This window comes from Thalassophryne amazonica, chromosome 5 (genome assembly GCF_902500255.1).
Source record: "Thalassophryne amazonica chromosome 5, fThaAma1.1, whole genome shotgun sequence".
Taxonomy (NCBI): domain Eukaryota; kingdom Metazoa; phylum Chordata; class Actinopteri; order Batrachoidiformes; family Batrachoididae; genus Thalassophryne; species Thalassophryne amazonica.
The window spans coordinates 58701691-58722754 of NC_047107.1; the positions used below are offsets into that span (position 1 = coordinate 58701691).

Consider the following 21064-nt stretch of genomic DNA (forward strand, 5'->3'; position numbering starts at 1 on the left):
CAAAATTAAACAACTGAATGAACATCCTCCGAGGCCGGTGATTCCATAATTTTTGCCAGGGGTTGTACATAGGACTGGTTGAGCCCCACTATTTCTGTTGTCCTGGATTTCTACCCAAGGATGGGAAATGATACATTTTTATCTGTATCAATGCCATTGTTGATTCTGCTTATTGGTCCTATTCTTTTGGATTCCTGATCAATTTTCTGTGTGGAAAATGTTGGCCTAAACAGGTTTTCAGTGTCAATGGAGCCATTTTCCTTATTGGGAGATGCAGAGTTTGACATGATGATGTCACATCTGACATTCACGTGTACACCTTTGCATTGTAGAACTGTGCACTGACATTGATGAGAGGAAGTAATAACGTGTGAGGCAAACAATCCTAATGGATAAAAAAAAACAAAAAAAAAAAAAAACAAGTTCTTGATTTCAATCCCTAATTCTATTTTTGTGAAATCCCATCATGTGACCTGTATTAGCTTGTTGACATGGTGTATATTATGAGGTCTTTAAATATGATAATTGATTCAGCACCTGTCAGCGTGCACAGCTCCACTATATTTGGACACTGACAAAGTTGCATCATAGCATATTGGGAGACTAAAGCAAATAATGAAAATGGACTTTTAGTACAGATGACCAGCCTGACGGTAAGGACACCAAATTGGATCAATGACACACAAATGACAGCACCTTTTGGGTGTGATCACTCATTTTTAAAAAGGACCAAAAACACTTTGACCACTGGCTAGTGCACCATTTCACAGCGGTTACACTCACAACCGAGCAGGTAAAAGATCTAGATTTTATTTTAACTATTATATTCCTTTGGAGCTCTGTTCAAACACTTAATTGCAATCCCTACACTTCACCAGATTTGAAGGATTTATCTTCATAGCTGGCAGTCTGCACTAAGAACTCATTATTTTTCTTATTTGCTTTCAACTCTAATATGTTGTGATAGACTGTTAGAATTAAAACACTGCTGCACGTCATTACACCAACACAGAAATCCACTGTTTGATACTGAAAAGGGAGGAAGTATGCCAGACACAACCTGTAATTTTCCAACTCTGAGAATTGCCACAATTTCACAGGTTGATTTAGCCAGATGTAATGTTTTCTTCCAGGCACCCCCCCAAGGATGGACATGAGACATGGATCACAATGATAAGAAAAGAGTTAACGAAAGGATACAACAAAGACCTTTGGCAAGGGATCCAGCTAACAAAGTGTCTGTAGAACTTGCCTTCACCTCAGCTGTAATCACAAGCCAATAAAGAGACTGTGTAAGGCCATAAGAAAAAAATTAACTGCAAGAACAGTTACATGTAAAATTTGTTGTAATACAGAGTCAGTGAAGGTGAGCCCTAAATGTGAAAGCAACATTTTCAAGCAGAGAATAAAAATACATTTAGAAATAGAAATGTACTTACTTTTGGACAAAATGTTCCTGATCTGCTCAGCCATTACATTATTGGTAACTGATAGGAGTTCATATTTTCCATCATTAGTAGAGGAGACATCATCAGCACTAGCCTCCTCAGCTTTCCAGCTCTTACAGGGATACAAAAAATAACTGACACCATAAAGGAGACAACAGCACATTCAGTGAGACAGTCAATGTTTAAATGTGCCAACTGTATGAACACATTACCTGTCCTGACAGTGACTAGCAATGACAGCCAGTTTGTTTGTCCTGGTCATGGCCATATGGGAGTTAGCCATCACCATGACAGCATCCAAACATTTGGATAGAGTGAACTGAATTTGGGAGGTGGGGAGAGATAGTGGATGGTGTTAGAGTCTACCACAAACATTTCAGGTACCAGAATTTGTACAGACACACAGGATGCCAACATTCAGACACCAGTGGGCTTTCATTTTAAGTTAATTTAAAACCTCAAAATGTTCATGTGCAGAACTGACTTGGAGGAGTCTTAATTGGAAAGAGGCTTCAAATACAGCAATTAATTAAACTTTAAGAGGAAACAAACTTCAGCTTGTGTACATTTGAATGCTGTTGTTCTCCACTTTATTAAGAAAATTGTATTTTACTGCATTAACCTCTGCTGAATTTTGAATGTGATATCTCATAAAAATATAGAAGATAAGTACAGTGATGAACAAACAATATAAAGTGCTTCCAGAAATGGTAGTCAGATTCAGGAGAGGTGAATCCCCCCTCCCAAGTTCACAAACCGCACAGAACACACACACACACCACACACACACACACACACACACACACACACACACACACACACACACACACACACACACACAGTATGGCAAATCTGTCTGGAGCAGGCACTCCTTCACCAGGTCAGTCTCATTGAGATCGAGATATCTTTTACAAGGGTGACCAGGATAATTATAAAGTTTACAATTCCTCTAACCTGCATGTCTTTAGTGTGGGAGGAAGGTGGAGCACCCGGTGGGAACCCATGGAAGCACGGAGAGAACTGCAAACTCCACAAGAAAGGCCACAGGTGGGAATTGATCCCATGACATTCTTGCTGTGAGGCAAGAGTGGTAACCACTAATCCACCGTGCTGCTGTGACCTTACAAGGAGAAGACCAGAGAGGGAAGCCACCAAGACTCCCATGACAACTCTGAAGGAGTTATAGGCTTCTGAGGTTGTGACTGGAGAAACTTTGCATCTTAGACCACCAGTCACAAGTTGACAGTAATAGTGGAATAAAGAAAACAGAAAAATATCCATAGCTGTGCGTGCGGTGTGAATGTGTTTCTCTATATGTAGCCCTGCGACAGAATGGCGCCCTGTCCAGGGCGAACCCCGCTTCATGCCATAGGACTGCTAGGATAGGCTCCCCCCGCAACCCTTAACTGAGCAACGTAGTCTCGTTTGAGGGCGGGCAATAAAGGGTTTAAATAAAAGCATATGATGCAAATATTGTACATCTGGGGACAGCCCCATTATCATTATTCACATTAAATCTTGATAAAACTTACAGACACAACCTCTCCATTTGCCTTGTCTTCCCTTCTCCACTGGGAACCAAAAACCTGCACTTTTCCCGAGTACTTCAGTGATTGCAGCCAAAAACAAAACCGTACACCATCTTTTCATGTCTTTGTGTTGCGCACTGGCAAGCTGTCCTCGGAAGTGGTCAAATCCCATAATATCCCACAGGGCTTCAAATCACTGCGATGCCCCATTAGAGTAAACGATTGAAGATGAGTGAGTGCCGATTAGTACCCGCTGAATGAGCTCAAATCTCGGTTCAGGTCTCAGTGGTCGCCACCCTGTGCTGGGCAAATGTTCATGCATGCCATAAAAGTGATATGAGACCCAAATCCAAACCCTTGTTGCATCAACGCATTTTAAACTATGAACAAACAGAAATGCATGGTTTGTGCTGACGTACCTGGGGCTCGCGCTGAGCTTGCTGTCCCCACCACATCGGATTGACGTCCACCACGATGACCAGCAGACTGAATTCCTCCTCTGCAAACAACCAACTTATTAAACTCGTGCTCACACAATGACTCGATGAAGCAGCAGTTCAGATTACCTGATGCCATCACAGCTGGATCTATAAACCACAGACCAAAGTCATCTCGGAGCTTCAACCTTTGGACTTAAGTCACTCAGCACGCTCGCGGACATCGCTTTATAAACGGTACTAACTGGAGATCGCCATATGCTCTTATTAAATGTCTAACCTTCAATACAGCGCACACAGCTACTGCTATCGGGAAACAACAATTAGCTCTTCAGTTAGCAAACATCTAACAAGCCGCCACTCTTCCTTTTTCCGCCAATTCGCAGTTTGAAAACAACTTTACTGGCGCGTTGTCGCCACCGCCTGGGCTGGAGTATGCATGAATAGTTTTGAAACTGGATGAAGATATTTTTTATAAGGCAAACAATAAAAACGGATTAAATCTGGGCTCAAATCAACTCTGTGCCCTCTGACAAACTGCCACATTTTTTCAGCACGGCTTCCTTTGTCCCGCTCACTTTGAAGTTGTTTGTGGTAAGGCAACAGACAAAAGTTGACCTCCTCCAGTCATGTCATGTGTCTTGGAGGGTTCCCTCACTAACCTTTGTTCTGTCACTGTCTTTGAAGTGAACCTGCTCTAAACGTAACTCATAGTAACACACATTCTATTGATTGCTGATTGATTTAAATAAAATCTGAGATAGATTCAGTAACTTGTAAATGGTCTTACAACCCACACTAATCTGTCTTTAAAAATATATATGGCTGATACCATATTGCTTTTTCACAGGATGGCATCTAACAACAAATTGCTGCAGTTGAGTTACTGTGACAAACCTCAAAACTTAGGTTTGTGCATGAACCTGTGACACTGGGTAGTTTAAATAACAATGGATGACATAGTAATAGCAATTAATGTTCTGTGCACAGTATTGTATCAGTCGCAAAAGCCATAATAATAATAACAACAAACACTCTGATGGCAATCCATTGCACGAGTTTCTCTTTTGGGGCCTGTAGTTTCAGTATAGCCTAATGTATTTATTTTTAATTGAAAAACTCTACCTGTCAAATGAGACAGTTATTGTGCAGTGATACAGTTTTGAACCATTAGACATTTAAGTGATATTGCAGAGAGAGGTGCCGTACTCACTTTTGTTGCATAATGTTTATTAAGATTAGGTTTAATTTGTTATTCATATGAATTAACTACACTTATAAATGTCTTATAAATAAATGGTCTTTCGTGAATATCAGTGGACAGAAAAACTGACTGGTGTGTTAATTGTGTTATGATCCAAAGCAAGAGTTACCTTATAAATGCTAACTTTTACCTCAGCAAAGCACAGCTCCTGAGGATACCATAAAATTTAGTAACTCACTGGAGGGGAAATAAAGGGTTAATAGAGCAAACAACTTACACATCAGCCCATGTTAAATATTTGTTGCTTACAAAGTTTATTTTAATGCAAAAAAAGAGAGAAAAAAATAAAACCTTTCAGTCATGAGAACTAATTGTCTGACCCAAAAAGCAACAAGGTTCTTGGCATCAGTCTATGTAATGTAGGTAGGTACAGCATCAGTTGTTATGCTCATAAACACTTTACTGGATAAAAAGGAATCATCCATGGAACTTATCCTTCTAATCCTGAAATCAATAGGTTTTAATACAAACCTGAAATAAATAAATCCCCAAAAATGTGGAATTAATTTGTTAACTGAGTTTGCAGAAAATTTGTTGCAAGTGACGGACATAAGTAGCATGGATGTACAGCAAATGTGGTTACAGCGCTGCAGGTGGGCTGAGGCGTAAAACATCTGAAGCAAAATGAACTAAGGTAGTATTGTTTGGCCCTGAGTGTATTTTCATTACCGTGGTCCTCAAATTACAGAAACATCCATTATTGTTTTACAGACATCATCTTTATCTCTACAGGACTAGATACCGCATTATTATATTTATTTTTCCGTACCACACTCTCTATCCTTTTGTCCTGTTGTAATTTCCACTCAAGCGATTAATAAAGTGTTTTCTTAACTGTAAGCATATTTCAGTGATGCTGTTTTTTTCAAAGCACATTCCATGTTGTTTTCAAAGTGTTGCCTGATTTTCTTTCCTTTCAGCAAATGTCTGACGCAATCACACGTGATTCAAATCCATATGATTTTTTTTAAAAAAATAAGGTCGGATACTTTTCTAATAGACCTCGTATGTACGAGTTACAATACTCATTAAAATAAAGTTGTTTTTTTTAAATACGTAAATTTGAAGCAATGACTTCCAAAACCACCGTGACCCAATCCCGGATAAGTGGCTGAAGATGAGTGAGTGCAAGTTCCAAAACCTAATCAACTAAGAGTGTTATGACAAGTCTTCCTTTCCTCTGTGATCATAATTTGTTTATTTGTAAAATGACAGAGGCTGAGATACAAAATATGTTAAAAAATAAAATATTCTCAGACAAAAATAAGCAGTGTTTTTAGTTAAGTAATTATGTGGTGATTACAATTTATTTTTGCTACTGTGTACTGAGAAGCATCCTGTATTAATTTACTAAATGATATCAAACTGACTTGCTTGAATCAATGCTCTATTGTCTGATTTTGTAAGAGTGAACAAGCCACCAGTCAAAACAAAGCACAAAACTACACATATCAAAATTCTGCTGAAGACAGGAAGCAAACTCAAATCCAAGAAGAAATGACGCACAGTCACACACAAATGTCTGTATAGCTCAGTTTAAAAATATTAATCACAGACCAGTCCTATGTTACTTCATCGTACGTTGTAGCTGGGGACTGAGAAAGGCAGTCCTATACTTCTCAGTCTGGTATGTATCAGATTCGATGACCTCAGTGGAACTGTTCAGTGTTACATACACATCCCCGCTGACCTCAGTGACCCTGTGAATTCTCTGTTTGACCCCTTTGGAGCGCCAGTGAGTTTGCAGGGGTTTGGCCCCAGGATTGTCCACAGCTTGGTAAAGCGCCTCCCCTTCTGCCAGCGTGATCTTGTACTTGTGCCACGGACACACAATGCAAAGCCGTCCATCAAACTCCTGACAGCAGCACAGCATCAAGTTAATGACACGAAAGAGGAGCAGTTAAAATATATATATTTAATCTTCTAAATAATTATTTAAAAATGTATATAATACTTACTTTTTAAAAAATTCAGCTTTCAAATCCATACACCTAATTTCAACAACATATAATTGTGCAGAGCAAATAAAGTCCTATGACAGGGTTTTTTTAATAGGTCTTTACATTTTGTAAGTAAAAAGTATACAGTGCATCCAGAAAGTATTCACAGCACTTGATCCAATTTTTCGTATGTTACGACCTTATTCAAAAATGGATGAAATTCATTTTTCCCCCCTCGAAATTCTACTTACAACAACCCATAATAATGTTTTTTTTTTTTTTTTTTTTTGCAAATTTATTAAAAAATAATAATAAAAAAACTAAGAAATTACGTGTATATAAATATTCACACCCTTTGCTCAATACTTTGTTGATGAAACTTTGGCAGAAATTACAGCCTCAAGTCTTCTTGAATGATGTTACAAACCGATCTTTGGGCAGTTTTGCCCATTCCTCTATGCAGCACCTCTCAAGCTCCATCAGGTTGGATGGGGAGCATCGGTGCACAGCCATTTTCAGATCTCTACAGAGATGTTTAATTGGATTCTGGTCTGGGCTCTGGCTGGGCCACTCAAGGACATTCAAAGAGTTGTCCTGAAGCCACTCCTTTGATATCTTGGCTGTGTGCTTAGGGTCATTATGCTGCTGAAAGATGAACCATCTCCCCAGTCTGAGGTCAAGAGCGCTCTGGAGCAGGTTTTCATCCAGGATGTCTTTGTATATTGCTGCATTCATCTTTCCCATAAATCCTGACTAGTCTCCCACTTCCTGCCACTGAAAAACATCCCCACAGCATGACGCTGCCACCACCATGCTTTACTGTAGTGATGGTATCTGGTTTCCTCCAAACATGACTATCTGCTATTCAAGCCAAAGAGTTCAAGCTTTGTCTCATCAGACTAGAGAATTTTTTTCTGACGGTCCAAGAGTCCTTCAGGTGCCTTTTAGTAAACTCCATGCGGGCTGCCATGTGGCTTTTACTAAGGAATGTCTTCCATCTGGCCACGAGCCATACATTCCTGATTGGTGGATTGCTGCAGAGATCATTGTCCTCTCCACAGAGGAATGCTGGAGCACTGACAGAATGACCATTGGGTTCTTGGTCACCCCTTCTCCCCCGATCGGTCAGTTTAGATGGGTGGCCAGCTCTACAAAGAGTCCTACTGGATCCAAACTGATTCTATTTACTGATGACTGAGGCCACTGTGCTCATTGCGACATTCAAAGCAGCAGAAATGTTTCTGCATGCTTGCCCGCACTTGTGCCTTGAGACAATCCTGTCTCTGAAGTCTACAGACAATTCCTTTGACTTCATGCTTGGTTTGTGCTCTGACATCCACTGTCAACTGCGGGACCTTATATGTAGACAATTCCTTTGACTTCATGCTTGGTTTGTGCTCTGACATCCACTGTCAACTGCGGGACCTTATATGTAGACAATTCCTTTGACTTCATGCTTGGTTTGTGCTCTGACATCCACTGTCAACTGCGGGACCTTATATGTAGACAGGTGTGTGCTTTTCCAAGTCATGTCCAATCAACTCAGTCTACTCCAGGTAGGCTCCAATTAAGCTGTAGAAACATCTCAAGGATGATCAGTGGAAACAGGATACACCTAAGCTCAATTTGAGCTTTATGGCAAAGGCTGTGAATATTTATGTACATGTGATTTCTTAGTTTTTTTTTTTAATAAATTTGCAAAAATCTCAAATAAGCTTTTTTCACATTGTCATTATGGGGTATTGTGTGTAGAATTTTGAGGGAAAAAATGAATTTCATCCATTTTGGAATAAGGCTGTAACATAATAAAATGTGATCATTTAAAAAGGTTACTGTTTGTTAGAGAATCTTCACAATTTTGGCTGTGTACCTACAGCCAATATTTTTCTTTTTGCAATCTAATCCTATTTTACACAGACAACAGATGCCATCTCACCTCAATGTCTCCATGCTCTAATACACCACCTGAATCTACACAGTCGGTGAAAAAGAGAGCATCAGCAACAGATTTTCTTCTGTACTTGATCAAATATTTAGTGGAGCAACGCAGAAATGTCACACTTAAAAAAAGATCTGGAATGTCACAGCTTATCTGTGCAGTCCAGTAAGTTGATACAGAGCATGAAGACAGAGCTTACGGTAACAGCGCATGTCCATGGCATGTAGCCGTCCCTGGTGGTACAGGACCAGCACGTCTCTGCATCCATTCACCAGCTTTGTCACACGTCTGGCCTGTATAATTTCCTCCTTTTTCCCAATGAAGTGGGAGTCAGGTGGAAGGAAGGAGGGAGAAGGGCATGAGAAAGAAGTGGACATCCGAGACGTGTCCTCCTCAGGAGACATATTACAGGAGACTTCGTCCAGCAATTTCCTGCAACAGATAAGTATAAGTAAAAAACAGAAATACAAGACATTTAAATGCTCCAGATTCAGGAGTTAATTACCTTTTCTCTCCCAATAACACTACAAAGAGTGTCTTCTAACTTGAAGTATGTCCGGTTGACTTTTGCCTCAATCAACAGAGTATGTGCACAAATTGTGAGATCTTTATCTGATGATACAATTATCTCCCAATTCGATATTATCACAATTACTCAGCGCAGATTTGATACACTTCACAATTCTTAGGATATACGATTCTTCAAGAATTATTTGATATTACAGTGTATAATGAATTTGTTTGGTTCTTGTAGGACATGGGACGAGGTCTGAAAAGCTCAACTTTCATTTGACATCTCACCGAACCAAGTTCTGTAAATTACATCTTAAACATCAAACATTATAGTATTAAAACATTTTCTGGAAAATGAATTGCACATTTTATTGTAACAGGGCTATATACAGTATGGGGGAGCAGGTGATTTCACTGATGAACTCATCCCATCTGCTCAAAGTGATGTTAATCAGTGAAATCACCTGGTGGAGTCAGTGGCTGTAAAGAAAACCTGCATCCTCTTGGCCCTTTCTGGAACTTTGGACACCACTGCTTCAAGGGATATGGGCTACAAAACTGGAAATGGTACCGATAATTGCCGCTAGCATTTTTTGATAATTTGCATACAGGAAGGTACCATATTCTACTATGCATTGGTGCAACTAGTAGAACTTTTCGAAAGCAGCAAGACACACCGGTGGCGCAGTCTGATTTGTGTCCCTTTATTAAAGAGAGTAACGACAGACGAGTTCAGAAAAAAAAAAATCGTTCACGTAAGTCATGTACCATCTTGGGGCAAAAAATACGTGGCTAGTTAATGTGTCTGCATGTAAATCCAGCTATGTTAGTTATTATTCGCTGTAATTGCCGGTTGCTGTGCATTTGGATGCACAAAGAGTCCACAGCAAGGCTTCAGAGATGTACAGAGTCCCTTGCAGATCTAAACAGAAAAAAAAACTGGAAAAATAAAGTCGCTGTGTGGGATGGAAAGACTTTCAAATTTTGAGAAGTAAATTTATTGTTTCAGTCCCATGTACCAGTATGTTCAGAATAATGTAATGCTATGTGACTAAAAAGATTAATCCAGGTTTTGAGTATATTTCTTATTGTTACATGGGAAACAAGGTACCAGTAGGTTCAGTAATTCACACAAATCCAACAAGACCAAGCATTCATGATATGCACACTCTTAAGGCTATGAAATTGGGCTATTAGTAAAAAAAAAGTAGAAAAAGGGGTGTTCACAATAACAGTAGTGTGGCATTCAGTCAGTGAGTTCGGCAATTTTGTGGAACAAACAGGTGTGAATCAGGTGTCCCCTATTAAGGATGAAGCCAGCATCTGTTGAACATGCTTTCTCTTTGAAAGCCTGAGGAAAATGGGACGTTCAAGACATTGTTCAGAAAAACAGCATAGTTTGATTAAAAAGTTGATTGGAGAGGGGAAAACTTAAACGCAGGCCCAAAAATTATAGGCTGTTCATCTACAATGATCTCCAATGCTTTAAAATGGGCAAAAACGCGTGGAAGAAAACGCGATGAAGACGCGTGGAAGAAAACAGAAAACAACCATCAAAATGGATAAAAGAATAACCACAATGGCAAAGGCTCACCCACTGATCAGCTCCAGGATGATCAAAGACAGTCTGGAGTTACCTGTAAGTGCTGTGACAGTTAGAAGACGCCTGTGTGAAGCTAATTTATTTGCAAGAATCCCCCGCAAAGTCCCTCTGTTAAATAAAAGACATGTGCAGAAGAGGTTACAATTTGCCAAAGAACACATCAACTGACCTAAGAGAAATGGAGGAATATTTTGTGGACTGATTAGAGTAAAATTGTTCTTTTTGGGTCCAAGGGCCCGCAGACAGTTTTGTGAAACAACCCCCAAACTCTGAATTCAAGCCACAGTTCACAGTGAAGACAGTGAAGCATGGTGGTGCAAGTATCATGATATGGGCATGTTTCTCCTACTATGGTGTGGGCTATATATCGCATACCAGGCATCATGGATCAGTTTGGATATGTTAAATACTTGAAGAGGTCATGTTGCCTTATGCTGAAGAGGACATGCCCTTGAAATGGGTGTTTCAACAAGACAATGACCCCAAGCACACTATAAACGAGCAAAATCTGGTTCCAAACCAACAAAATTAATGCCTCGCAGATGTGAAGAAATCATGAAAAACTGTGGTTATACAACTAAATACTAGTTTAGTGATTCACAGGATTGCTAAAAAGCAGTTTGAACATAATAGTTTGAGTTTGTAGCGTCAACAGTAGATGCTACTATTATTGTGAACACCCCCTTTTCTACTTTTTTTTTTTTTTTACTAACAGCCCAATTTCATAGCCTTAAGAGTGTGCATATCATTTATGCTTGGTCTTGTTGGATTTGTGAGAATCTACTGAATCTACTGGTACCTTGTTTTCCCATGTAACAATAAGAAATATACTCAAAACCTGGATTAATCTTTTAGTCACATAGCACTATTATTCTGAACACTACTGTACAGTAAAACTCATCTAAACCATCGTCGTATAAACCAGATATTTGCAGTCACCAGACAAAAAAGTCCCAATGTTTTTGTACAGTCATTTGCCCAGTTCTGGATCACTGCCGGTTCCGGATCACTGCTGTAGTATTTGCGCCGTGTTTCTTGTAATCAGTGTGAATAAGCTAATACTTGGTACCAGTGGAAAGACTGATGTTTTGTCTACAAACAACCACAAGCTCGACTGGATCCAGCCATCTTTGTGATCAGCAGAGGAATCTCAAACTTATTTCAATTAGCAACTTTTTACTGACCATATATGGACCAAATAATGCAGGTTTGAAGGTATTTAAAAACACTTAATTTTTTGCTTGTAAAAACGCATAACAGTGCCTTTCGAAACAAGTCAAGTCTCATTTAATAAGTATAATTTATAATCATTTTGTGTTAAAAACACATTCTCAGGCACAGTGCGTATCATTCTGCATTAGAAGGGCTCCAGCTAAGTTGGTTCCACTCCTCCAGCCAATGCAAAGGAGTCGGTATCAGGTTATTTGGTCACGTGACTTTTAGTCAGGATTCTGACAGTTTGCTGATTGGCTGAGACATGCCGCTCTCTGATTGGCTGCAGCCTTTGTTTACAACATAGCACTGGTACCACTAGCACTGGTACCACAGTCTTATACAAAGAGACTGGTAGCGTGTTTCTGAAAACATGGCTGTGATTGGTCCATCTGATATGTCGGCCGCTATTGGCTATCACGCCACACTCTGTGATTGGCTGTGGCGTAACCGCCGAAAATGTAAGTTGGTTCCACTCCTCCAGAGACTGTGGTACCAGTGCTACGTTGTAAACAAAGGCTGCAGCCAATCAGAGAGCGGCATGTCTCAGCCAATCAGAAAAATGTCAGAATCCTGACTAAAAGTCACGTGACCACACAACCCGATACCAACTCCTTTGCATTGGCTGGAGGAGTGGAACCAACTTATGGTATCACAGTCTCTGGAGGAGTGGAACCAACTTACATTTTCAGCGGTTACACCACAGCCAATCACAGAGCATGGCGTGATAGCCGATAGCGGCCGACGTATCAGATGGACCAATCACAGCCATGTTTTCAAAAACACGCTACCAGTCTCTTTGTATAAGACTGTGGTACCAGTGCTAGGCTCCAGCCAGATGCCAGGAATGTCCCCAGAGTGACACAGAGTGTCGTGATCTGGCAAATATTTGCACCACACATAATATGGCTTCGAAGAAAAATAAGTCTACCCCTGTGCTCCCCCTCCATTCTTCCTGCCACTGATTTTGGAGATATCTGCTGCATATACTATAACATTCGTGCTTCCCCAGTGCAAGGTGAAAGTCAGTAGTGCCTCTGCAAAGTGATTCTTGGCCAATGCGTCAGCTATCTCATTTCCTACAACACCAGAATGCCCAGGGACCCAAACAAACAGGACACTAGAGTCCCTGTTCTCAGTTTGTCAGAGACAGCACAAAATCTCAAACAGTATATCAGGGCACGCCTCAGATGTCCTATGTCTAAAGGCCAATAATGCAGCTGCAGAATCAGAGAGGATAATGGAGTGTGTGGACCGATGCTCTTCTATCCACCGCACCGCCCACAAGATCGCAAGAAGCTCAGCAGAGAACACAGAAAGGTTATCAGTCACATGCACACTCTATAACTTGTGGTTCAGCAATGAACATCGCAAAGCCAGGTTTTTGTGATTGTCGTCCTTCAGACACATCGGTGTAAATTAGAATAGAATCCTCCTGCTCACGTAAATACACTTCAAGGTGCCAAGCAGCAGCTCCTTTATTCATGCCCATCAGCTCAACATTTACCTCGGGCTCAGGCAAGCGCCAGAATGGCACTGACGGCCCACGTTAACCTCACAACAGTGTCCTTTTGAAGCCCCATAGTGCCTGCTACCTTCACAATATGGCTAATAAACCCTGCTTTTTTCCTGCTTCCTGCTGAACTCCCCGCACTCATCCAGGAGACATTAGCCGCTAAGCTACTGCTGGACCCAGTGACCCTAACCCAATAATGCACCCCCAGTTTTTCCCCTTCTTAACTGTAGAGGGCTCTCTCCCATCTCCACAAGCAGAGCTGGAACAGGTGTAGTCCTGAAGGCCCCACAACAGACTCTCAAGACTCTGGCTTGGACACGGTCCAGATAGCACAATATTGTTTTGGAAGCACTCCCAAAAACTACACACCCATAATCCAAAATGGACCTAATCATGGCCCTATAATTTGCAATAAGGTGCATCTCTCTGCTCCCCAATCCACTGCCTGACAGACTTCTCATGATGTTAATTACCTTCTCACACTTGTTTTTTACTTTCCCTATATGTGTTTTCCAGATCAGCTTTTCATCAAACCACACCGCTAAAAATTTGAAAACTTTAACCTTTTCAATCGATGAGCCGTACATGCAGAGGCTCTCGGATGGAATCTTTATTTTTAACCCAAAAATCATAAATTTACTTTTTCAACGGACAACTTAAGCCCCGACTTATTTGCCCACTGCACAACTTGGTCCAAGGCTTTTTGTGTTTGAGAAAACACATTTAAAATTCCTCCCACTCCTCCAGATGGCGCCATCATCAGCAAAGAGAGATTTGCCAAACCTACTATCAACATTTTCAAAGATACCATTAATCATAACATTAAATAAGATGGGACTTATAACTGCCCCTTGTGGAGTACTGCTATCTATTCCTGCTGGCTCTGAAAGCACACTTCCCACAATTACCTGAATTGATCGACCACTTAGAAAATTCTTAATCCAATGAAACCATCTCCCACGGACCCCTGCATCATTAGTTTATAAGTAATCCTTCCCTCCACATACTATCATAAGCTTTTTCTATATCTAAGAAAACAGCAAGTACAGCCTCCTTATTTATAATAGCTCTCCTAAATCTCTTTCTAATACTGCCACTGAATCGATAGTGCTCCTCCCTCCTCTAAACCCATTCTGGTAATTAATAAAAACCAAGGGTATCAAGAAAATACACAAGTCTATTTGGTTACCATCCTCTCCATCACCTTACACAACACAGATGTCAATGCTACTGGCCTGTAAGACGAGGATAGAGGACGGATCCTTTCCTGGTTTCAGTATCAGGACCACAATAGCACGCTTCCAAGCTTTTGGCAAATGTCCTTCCTCCCAGATATAATTAAACAGTGCTAAAATTTCCATGCATTGTCCCTTCATCCAGATGCTGCAACAGCTTATAGCAAATTCCATCTTGCCCTGGAGTGGTGTTAGCACCAGCATGAATAGTATCTTCAACTCTCTATAAGACAAATATAAATTATACGGGCTATCCGTCTCGGTATTCCTGCTAATTAAACCTGTTCTCCACCAGCAGCACCTCCCTTAGCCTAAGCATGTCTTCTCCTAGATACCTTGAGTTTATGAACATCCTGAAAGGTCTTAACACACAAGTCTGCCTTTTCTTGTACAATTAAGTGCTTCCTTATGCCCATCACTAAGAACTGGCATGGCTGAGCTCACATACTTTCCAGACATCGGTAGATCCTGCCCCACAACTGCTGAACAGGGGGTGTCTGGACCAAGGGTGGCTACAACACTGTCTACAGCATATTTTTCTTTTCTGCTTTTATTGTTTCCTGCCATTGCTCGACACCACTTAAATTCAACAACATTTTCCAGTGTGGGGGGTACTTCCGCACCCTAGCAAAAGCCTGTTTTCTTTTTTCTCACTGCCCTATCACACTCCTTATTCCACCAAGGAACGATAGCACGATTTCCAAAATTTTCCTACAGGGATTATTTCCGATGCCAACTTCATAATCATTAAGGAATCACACAACTCATCCACTGAACCATCACTATCAATGCCTTCTACACTTGCCGCTGTACCCTCACTGAATTCGAGCCCAGTTAGCCAGAGGAAAAATTAAACCTGGCAATTCTTTCCCCAGATCCACTGACACTGACCCACTGAACCGGCTGAGGACAGGGAAAGTGGTCACTTTCCAGTGAGTCCTCCAACACTTCCCAACTCCCGCCTGTGCCAGCCTTAGTGAGGTAAACGCAAGATCCAGACATGATCCTTGCCTGAATGATATCTAATCGAGTTGGTGCACTCATGTTCATAATTACTAAGTTTGCAACCTCGAGAAAATCTTCGATTACAGCCCCATTTGAATCCTTTCCTGACTTCCCCACAATGGGTTGTGGGCATTAAAATTCCCCACCCACACCACAGATGAACCAGTTCTGCTAAAATATCCTCAACCTCTGCTAAAATCAACGGTGTTACATGGATTGTAACAATTAACCAAAGACAACCAACCTCCATTAGACCAAATTTTAATTATCTGACACTCAAATGACCCCTCCCGCTCATAGCATTTGTACTGGATACCTGTTCTGATAAATGTGGCACATCCACCACCAATCCTATCAGGTCTGTCCTTATGGAGGCACACATAACCTGGTATAACAAAAATCAAGGTTAGGCTTGAGCCATGTTTCTTGGACACAAATAAAATCCGGCTTTGACTGACAGTCCCTAATAATTTCTTGAATTCCTGTCCATTTGCAGTGAGGCTTCCTGCATTCCACTGCAAATACAAACCATAAGAAAGAGATTAAAAGAGACCTGCACTGAAAAAAATGGCAGTCAGATTTTTTGAACAAAAAATGACTTACATTTACACGAGATCCTTCTGAATGTAGTAAGTAAATCTGCAAGCCCAGATCTGCATTCAACGGAGAAATCTTCATTTGAAAATGACAAATTTACAGCTAACATTTAGCCCTCCGCAAATTGTCCTCTCATCATGGACGCTGCCGAGACGTCACGGACAAGACCCTCTCCCAGCATGCATTGCGCCAATTGTATTTGTGGGTTTACGTCAGTTTGCATCTGCACCTTTTTCCTTGTCTTATACAGAAGGATCTACTTTTTTAAAAACTTCATATTGTCTTGCGGCACGTTTGGTGAGTACAACATTCTTTATTTGTGCTTGAAATTATTTTGGGGGACTTTTCATACGCCCATTTGATTGAGTGGTGTCACAATGAAAATCTACTGTCTTTCGCCTCCGGTACCATCGCAGGATATGGAGGCGAGACCCGCAAAGAATCCCAGTCCATTAAAAATATATAAACCTCTCTCAGCGTCCATGGAGCTCTGGGGCTCCGATTGCCGAGACGTGCGGTGCTGTGGATTTGGCCGCAAGAAGTCTGCCTTGCAGCAACAGGGTGTACCGGCCACTTCGCATTAAAACAGCGAGCGTAGTCTCAGGACTTGTGCCAAGTGTGCTGCAGCTCCATTCAGTAGACAGATAGGTGAGCCGGTGTTGTGCGCTGAATCTAGCACAACACCGGCTGCAAAGCAGACACGGGCGGTGTGAGTGGCCCGCGTCGGCGGTTAACGAGCTCGTTATCGAGCCCGCAGACTTAATAAGCCGCAGTGGAGGCAGAGAGCGGGAGAGGAAGAACGGCGCCCGCTGTCGATGTCGTTGCTGATCTGAGCACACAGATCTGTATCTCACATTAATTGCAGCTTACTTTTGGATGTTGAAACCAGGACGTGTATAAGTAACATTACTAACAGATAAAATCATTTCAATGCGGATCGGACTGAAGGCTGGAGCGCGTCATCTTGTCCCTGACGTCATGGAATATGATACAGCTGTACAAGCTGTTTCACAGAGGGCTAAATTTTAGCTGCAAATTGTCATTTTTAAACGAGATTTCTCCGCTGAATTACAAATTTGGGCTTACAGATTTACTTTACTGCATTCACAAGGGTCTTATAAATACATATCAGCTATTTCTTTCCGAAATCTGACATTTATTTCAATGCAGGTCTACTTTAAACAACCTAATTGAAAACACATCAAAAGGCACCATCTTCTACATCATCCCCTTCCATTTCCACTTCCCTTTCAACTAGGCTCACCCGACTCGTCTTCATGAACTCACGCAGTGTCTGGGGAGCAAAGTTTTTGAGCCCCAAAAATCTGTTAGCAGCCTCAGTTACACACTTGATAATATCAGATCTTGACCTTTTCTCTCTCTAGCTCCATATATTATATCAACCATAAAGGCCAGAAAAGCCTCCTTATGGACCACAAAACAGTTCTGGGGTTCTGGTACGGCTGGGGACGTATGGTGCAGTACAGGTTCATTCACAGCACAGCCAGCTGCAGCAACGGGACGGACCCCTCCTTCCACCCTCTTTACAGCATCAGCATATGAGATTTTGTGTTGCTCTTTGACCTCTTGAATTTGCTTAGCTTTTATGAAATTAGTACACACTTTAGATGATGCCATATGACTTCCCCACAGTTGCAGCATTAGGAGCAAGACCTTCACAGTTGAGATAGAGTTATGGACACGGCCGAATAAAGATAAAATAAAATAAATAAAAAAATCAAATCGAAAAATATTAATGAGTTATGACAGCTTGAATGCAGTATGTTTGTTTTATACAAGCAATTCCAAGTTTTGCCACCAGAGTCTTGCCGTGCGAATATACGTACCAGAGTCTTGCCGTGCGAATAGCCAAATGAGAGTTATGGACACAGCTGCCATGCGAATAGCCCAGCCTTTTTTTAAACAAAAATGTTGATTGTGATAAAGTATTTTGTTGTCACGTACAGTGTTTGGCGAAATTCTATCCTAGGTCTTTTTGGATCCTTTGGATCTATGAAGCTTAATATGAAAAAGTATCGGTCTCGATATCGGCGATACTGGGCCTGTATTTACTTGGTATCGGATCAATAGCAAATTCCTGGCATCGCCCAAACATCTGATCTCTCCCGTTTTCCTAATACTTTTAACTTGTCCCTGTCACCACCCCTGATGAGGAGGCATGATGAACACAAAGACCTAAACGTGACATAGGTAATCAAATACACTAACGCTAGCACACAGGCGAGAGAGAAGAAAAGTGGTGTTGGCACACCGAAGTACCGGGCCTATACAGGCCGTCGGCGGATATCCCCACAACCACTTCCCTCTTACCCCACAGGCAACCAATTACAGTAATCAGAATTCCTAAATTTCCTACCACTTATGCAACTGAAACCGTGTTGTCATACAGCAAAACACTGAGCTCTAAGGACGACGCTGTTCGCTCAAAAACCCCGCCACGTATCCGTCCGACTGTCTGCTTCCGTCCAATCGACGTAGCTAAATGATCACGTGAGTTATATTGGCCAATGAGAGAGACGCTACAGACGGTTGCCCAGTTCCGGATCATCTTTTTTAAAGTCCCGCTATACGGAGCCATAATGCAACTGAATGTCCTTTAATTGTGTATTGCTGTATTGGGTATTGGATGTTATTTAGCTGAAAAAACTCTGGGTGGAGTAGCGCTTCTACTTAAAGTGTGAAGCCACATTATGTGTGGTTCAAACATCTGCCAGAAACGGATCACTTTTGCCGGTTCCGGATCACGACACTGCGTCACTTTGGTTTCATTCTTGGCATCTGGCTGGAGCGCTTCTAATGCAGAATGATACACACTGTGCCCGAGAATGTGTTTTGAACACAAAGTGATAGAAATAATACTTATTAAATGATAATTTACTTCGTTTCGAAAAGCGCCGTTATACGTTTTTACGAGCAAAAAAATGAAGTGTGGAGGTGAGATTTCTCCCGAATTAAAAAGTAAAAGCCCCCACATTCATGCCCATTCGTCATTTTGAGATGACCCCCAAAGTCCACATGGATCACAACTACAGACACGAGGCTGCTGCTTCAGTGATCCGGAACTGGCAGATTTTCGCGTCGGAGATAAATGCGCGCAGCAATTAAACAGCAAGACATAACACACTGACATTTTCTACCCAAGTAAGTATTTTCCCACTCTAGAACCAAAAAACACCGAACGGCTAACTCACCTTTGCTACGTTTTAGAGATCGTTACTTTAAAACTTGCAGGAATGAGTGAGTCAGAAAAAGCGCGCACACCGGGATGTTTTGATTCCTCTGCTGATCAAAAGGACGGCTGGATCCGGTCGAGCTTGTGGTCGTTTGTAGACAAAACATCAATCTTTCCATTGGTACCAAGTATTAGCTTATTCGTGCTGATTACGAGATTCGGCGGCACAAAAACTACAGCAGTGATCCGGAACTGGGCAAGTGACTGTACTATCATTTGTTTTGGGTTTTTTTGTGTTGTTTTTTCCAACCGGTCTCCTCTTCTTTTACGGATTCGACGAGGGCTTGTCATAACAATTTATAATCCAGCACCGCCATCACGTGGTTGGGAGTGTACCTTATTACTCGTAAGTTTACGAGGTTTTATGGCGGTGGCAACGGTATTCATTTTTTCAAAATAAGTAATTTCTTTTTTTTTTTACATACCACTTCTCAATGACAATTCACAGAGAAGCCATTTATGAAACTATTGGTGTTTGATTCCTTGTGAGTGTCTCATTTGGGCTGAAGAGTTTGTTCTTAAAGTGCAAAGAAGTGGACCCGTTCAACAAGGTCACTGTCACCAGGGACCTGTACTACTGTAGCGGGATGAAAGTCCCGGGTCCCAATTGAAAAGACGTTCCCGCTAGCTTGGCTAATGGGGAGTTCCCCTTTGCCTGACCTGGTAGAGGAACGGTCTTTTGGTGCGAGCCGCGTGGGTTCGATCCCCCACCGTCGTCCCGGCCACGAAGGTCCTGCTGCTTCACTACGAAGCGGGGTTACTGTCTTATCAGGGTAACTTCGGGAGTAAGTTGATGACGTGTGGAGTAACTTTCCGGTTAACCCGTACTACGAAAGGTGGATAGGTTTTGATCGAGGTATGCTGCCATGGCAATTTACGCTGCGTGCCAAACCTGCTCCGAGCAGGTTATGTTCTAGGTTAGCTTGAGTTTTTCGCTTAACCACTCCCTTTATAAGTACTGCCCATCCACCTTCAGTCACTCCGAAGACAATGCCGGCCTACCTGGAATCCGCTGACATACCCGGACGATATTATCTATGAAAGATATAGATTCTCTGCCGAGGGAATTTGTCTTCTTTGTCAGCTGATCGGGCCAGAAGTCTGTAACATCACCCATCGTAGCAATGCCCTGACGATCGAGCAGATAATGTGCCTTGCGCTTAGATATTTTGCCAGTGGACAATTTATGTATTCCATGGGTGATGCTGAACATCTGAGCAAGAATACTGTATGTCATATGATCCGCAAGGTAGTACTTGCTCTATCTAAACTGTTGGATGCATTTGTCGTTTTCCCTGGCCATTTATCCGCAATGCAAATCAAAGAAAGGTTTTATGCAATCGCGGGTAATTACTAATATCAAAATAGGTCTAATGCAAGTCCATTAATTAGGCGAAGTGGGGCTTATCAATGACAATTTCTCCTAGGTTTCCCAAGAGTAATAGGAGCCATTGATTGCACGCAAATCCCAGTCAGTGCACCCCTGGGAGAGCACAAGGGTGATTATGTCAATCGCAAATCTTTTCACAGTATCAGTGCCTATTTCATATACCCATTATCGTGTAGTCCACTC

General features: G+C 41.6%; 2 protein-coding genes across 4 annotated transcripts; both read right to left on the reverse strand.

The window, feature by feature from the left end:
* Window positions 1-1141: 1141 nt before the first annotated feature.
* On the reverse strand, window positions 1142-3608 carry LOC117510604 (general transcription factor IIH subunit 3-like). Its single transcript, XM_034170391.1, has 5 exons — window positions 3544-3608; window positions 3397-3476; window positions 1661-1767; window positions 1440-1582; window positions 1142-1263 (listed from the first exon to the last, which is right to left on the reverse strand). Exons 1-5 carry the CDS (start codon window positions 3551-3553, stop codon window positions 1166-1168), a joined length of 438 nt encoding a protein of 145 aa, XP_034026282.1. The 5' UTR covers window positions 3554-3608; the 3' UTR covers window positions 1142-1165.
* A 2340-nt stretch (window positions 3609-5948) lies between these two features.
* On the reverse strand, window positions 5949-19494 carry LOC117510605 (Rieske domain-containing protein-like). Of its 3 annotated transcripts, none has more exons than XM_034170392.1 (4): window positions 18616-18741; window positions 8757-8989; window positions 8555-8589; window positions 5949-6533 (listed from the first exon to the last, which is right to left on the reverse strand). In XM_034170392.1, the coding sequence occupies exons 1-4, from the start codon at window positions 18642-18644 to the stop codon at window positions 6246-6248; spliced, it is 585 nt and encodes a 194-aa protein (XP_034026283.1). In that variant the 5' UTR covers window positions 18645-18741; the 3' UTR covers window positions 5949-6245. The 3 variants fall into 3 exon arrangements, with proteins under 3 accessions (XP_034026283.1, XP_034026285.1, XP_034026284.1); XM_034170394.1 differs by lacking the exon at window positions 18616-18741 and adding an exon at window positions 19451-19494 and having other exon boundaries at window positions 5950-6533; XM_034170393.1 differs by lacking the exon at window positions 18616-18741 and adding an exon at window positions 9063-9705 and having other exon boundaries at window positions 5950-6533.
* Window positions 19495-21064: the final 1570 nt, after the last annotated feature.

Coding starts and splice junctions, on each gene's coding strand:
- LOC117510604 (XM_034170391.1), bottom strand. Junction 1,768..3,396: donor AAGCTCAGCGCGAGCCCCAG/GTACGTCAGCAC, acceptor TCCCAAATTCAG/TTCACTCTATCCAAATGTTT. Junction 1,264..1,439: donor CAGGAACATTTTGTCCAAAA/GTAAGTACATTT, acceptor TTGTGATTACAG/CTGAGGTGAAGGCAAGTTCT.
- LOC117510605 (XM_034170392.1), bottom strand. CDS start 18,644: ATGACAACACGGTTTCAGTTGCATAAGTG. Junction 8,990..18,615: donor CGGTTTCAGTTGCATAAGTG/GTAGGAAATTTA, acceptor TATCTGTTGCAG/GAAATTGCTGGACGAAGTCT. Junction 8,590..8,756: donor CATGGACATGCGCTGTTACC/GTAAGCTCTGTC, acceptor CCGACTGTGTAG/ATTCAGGTGGTGTATTAGAG.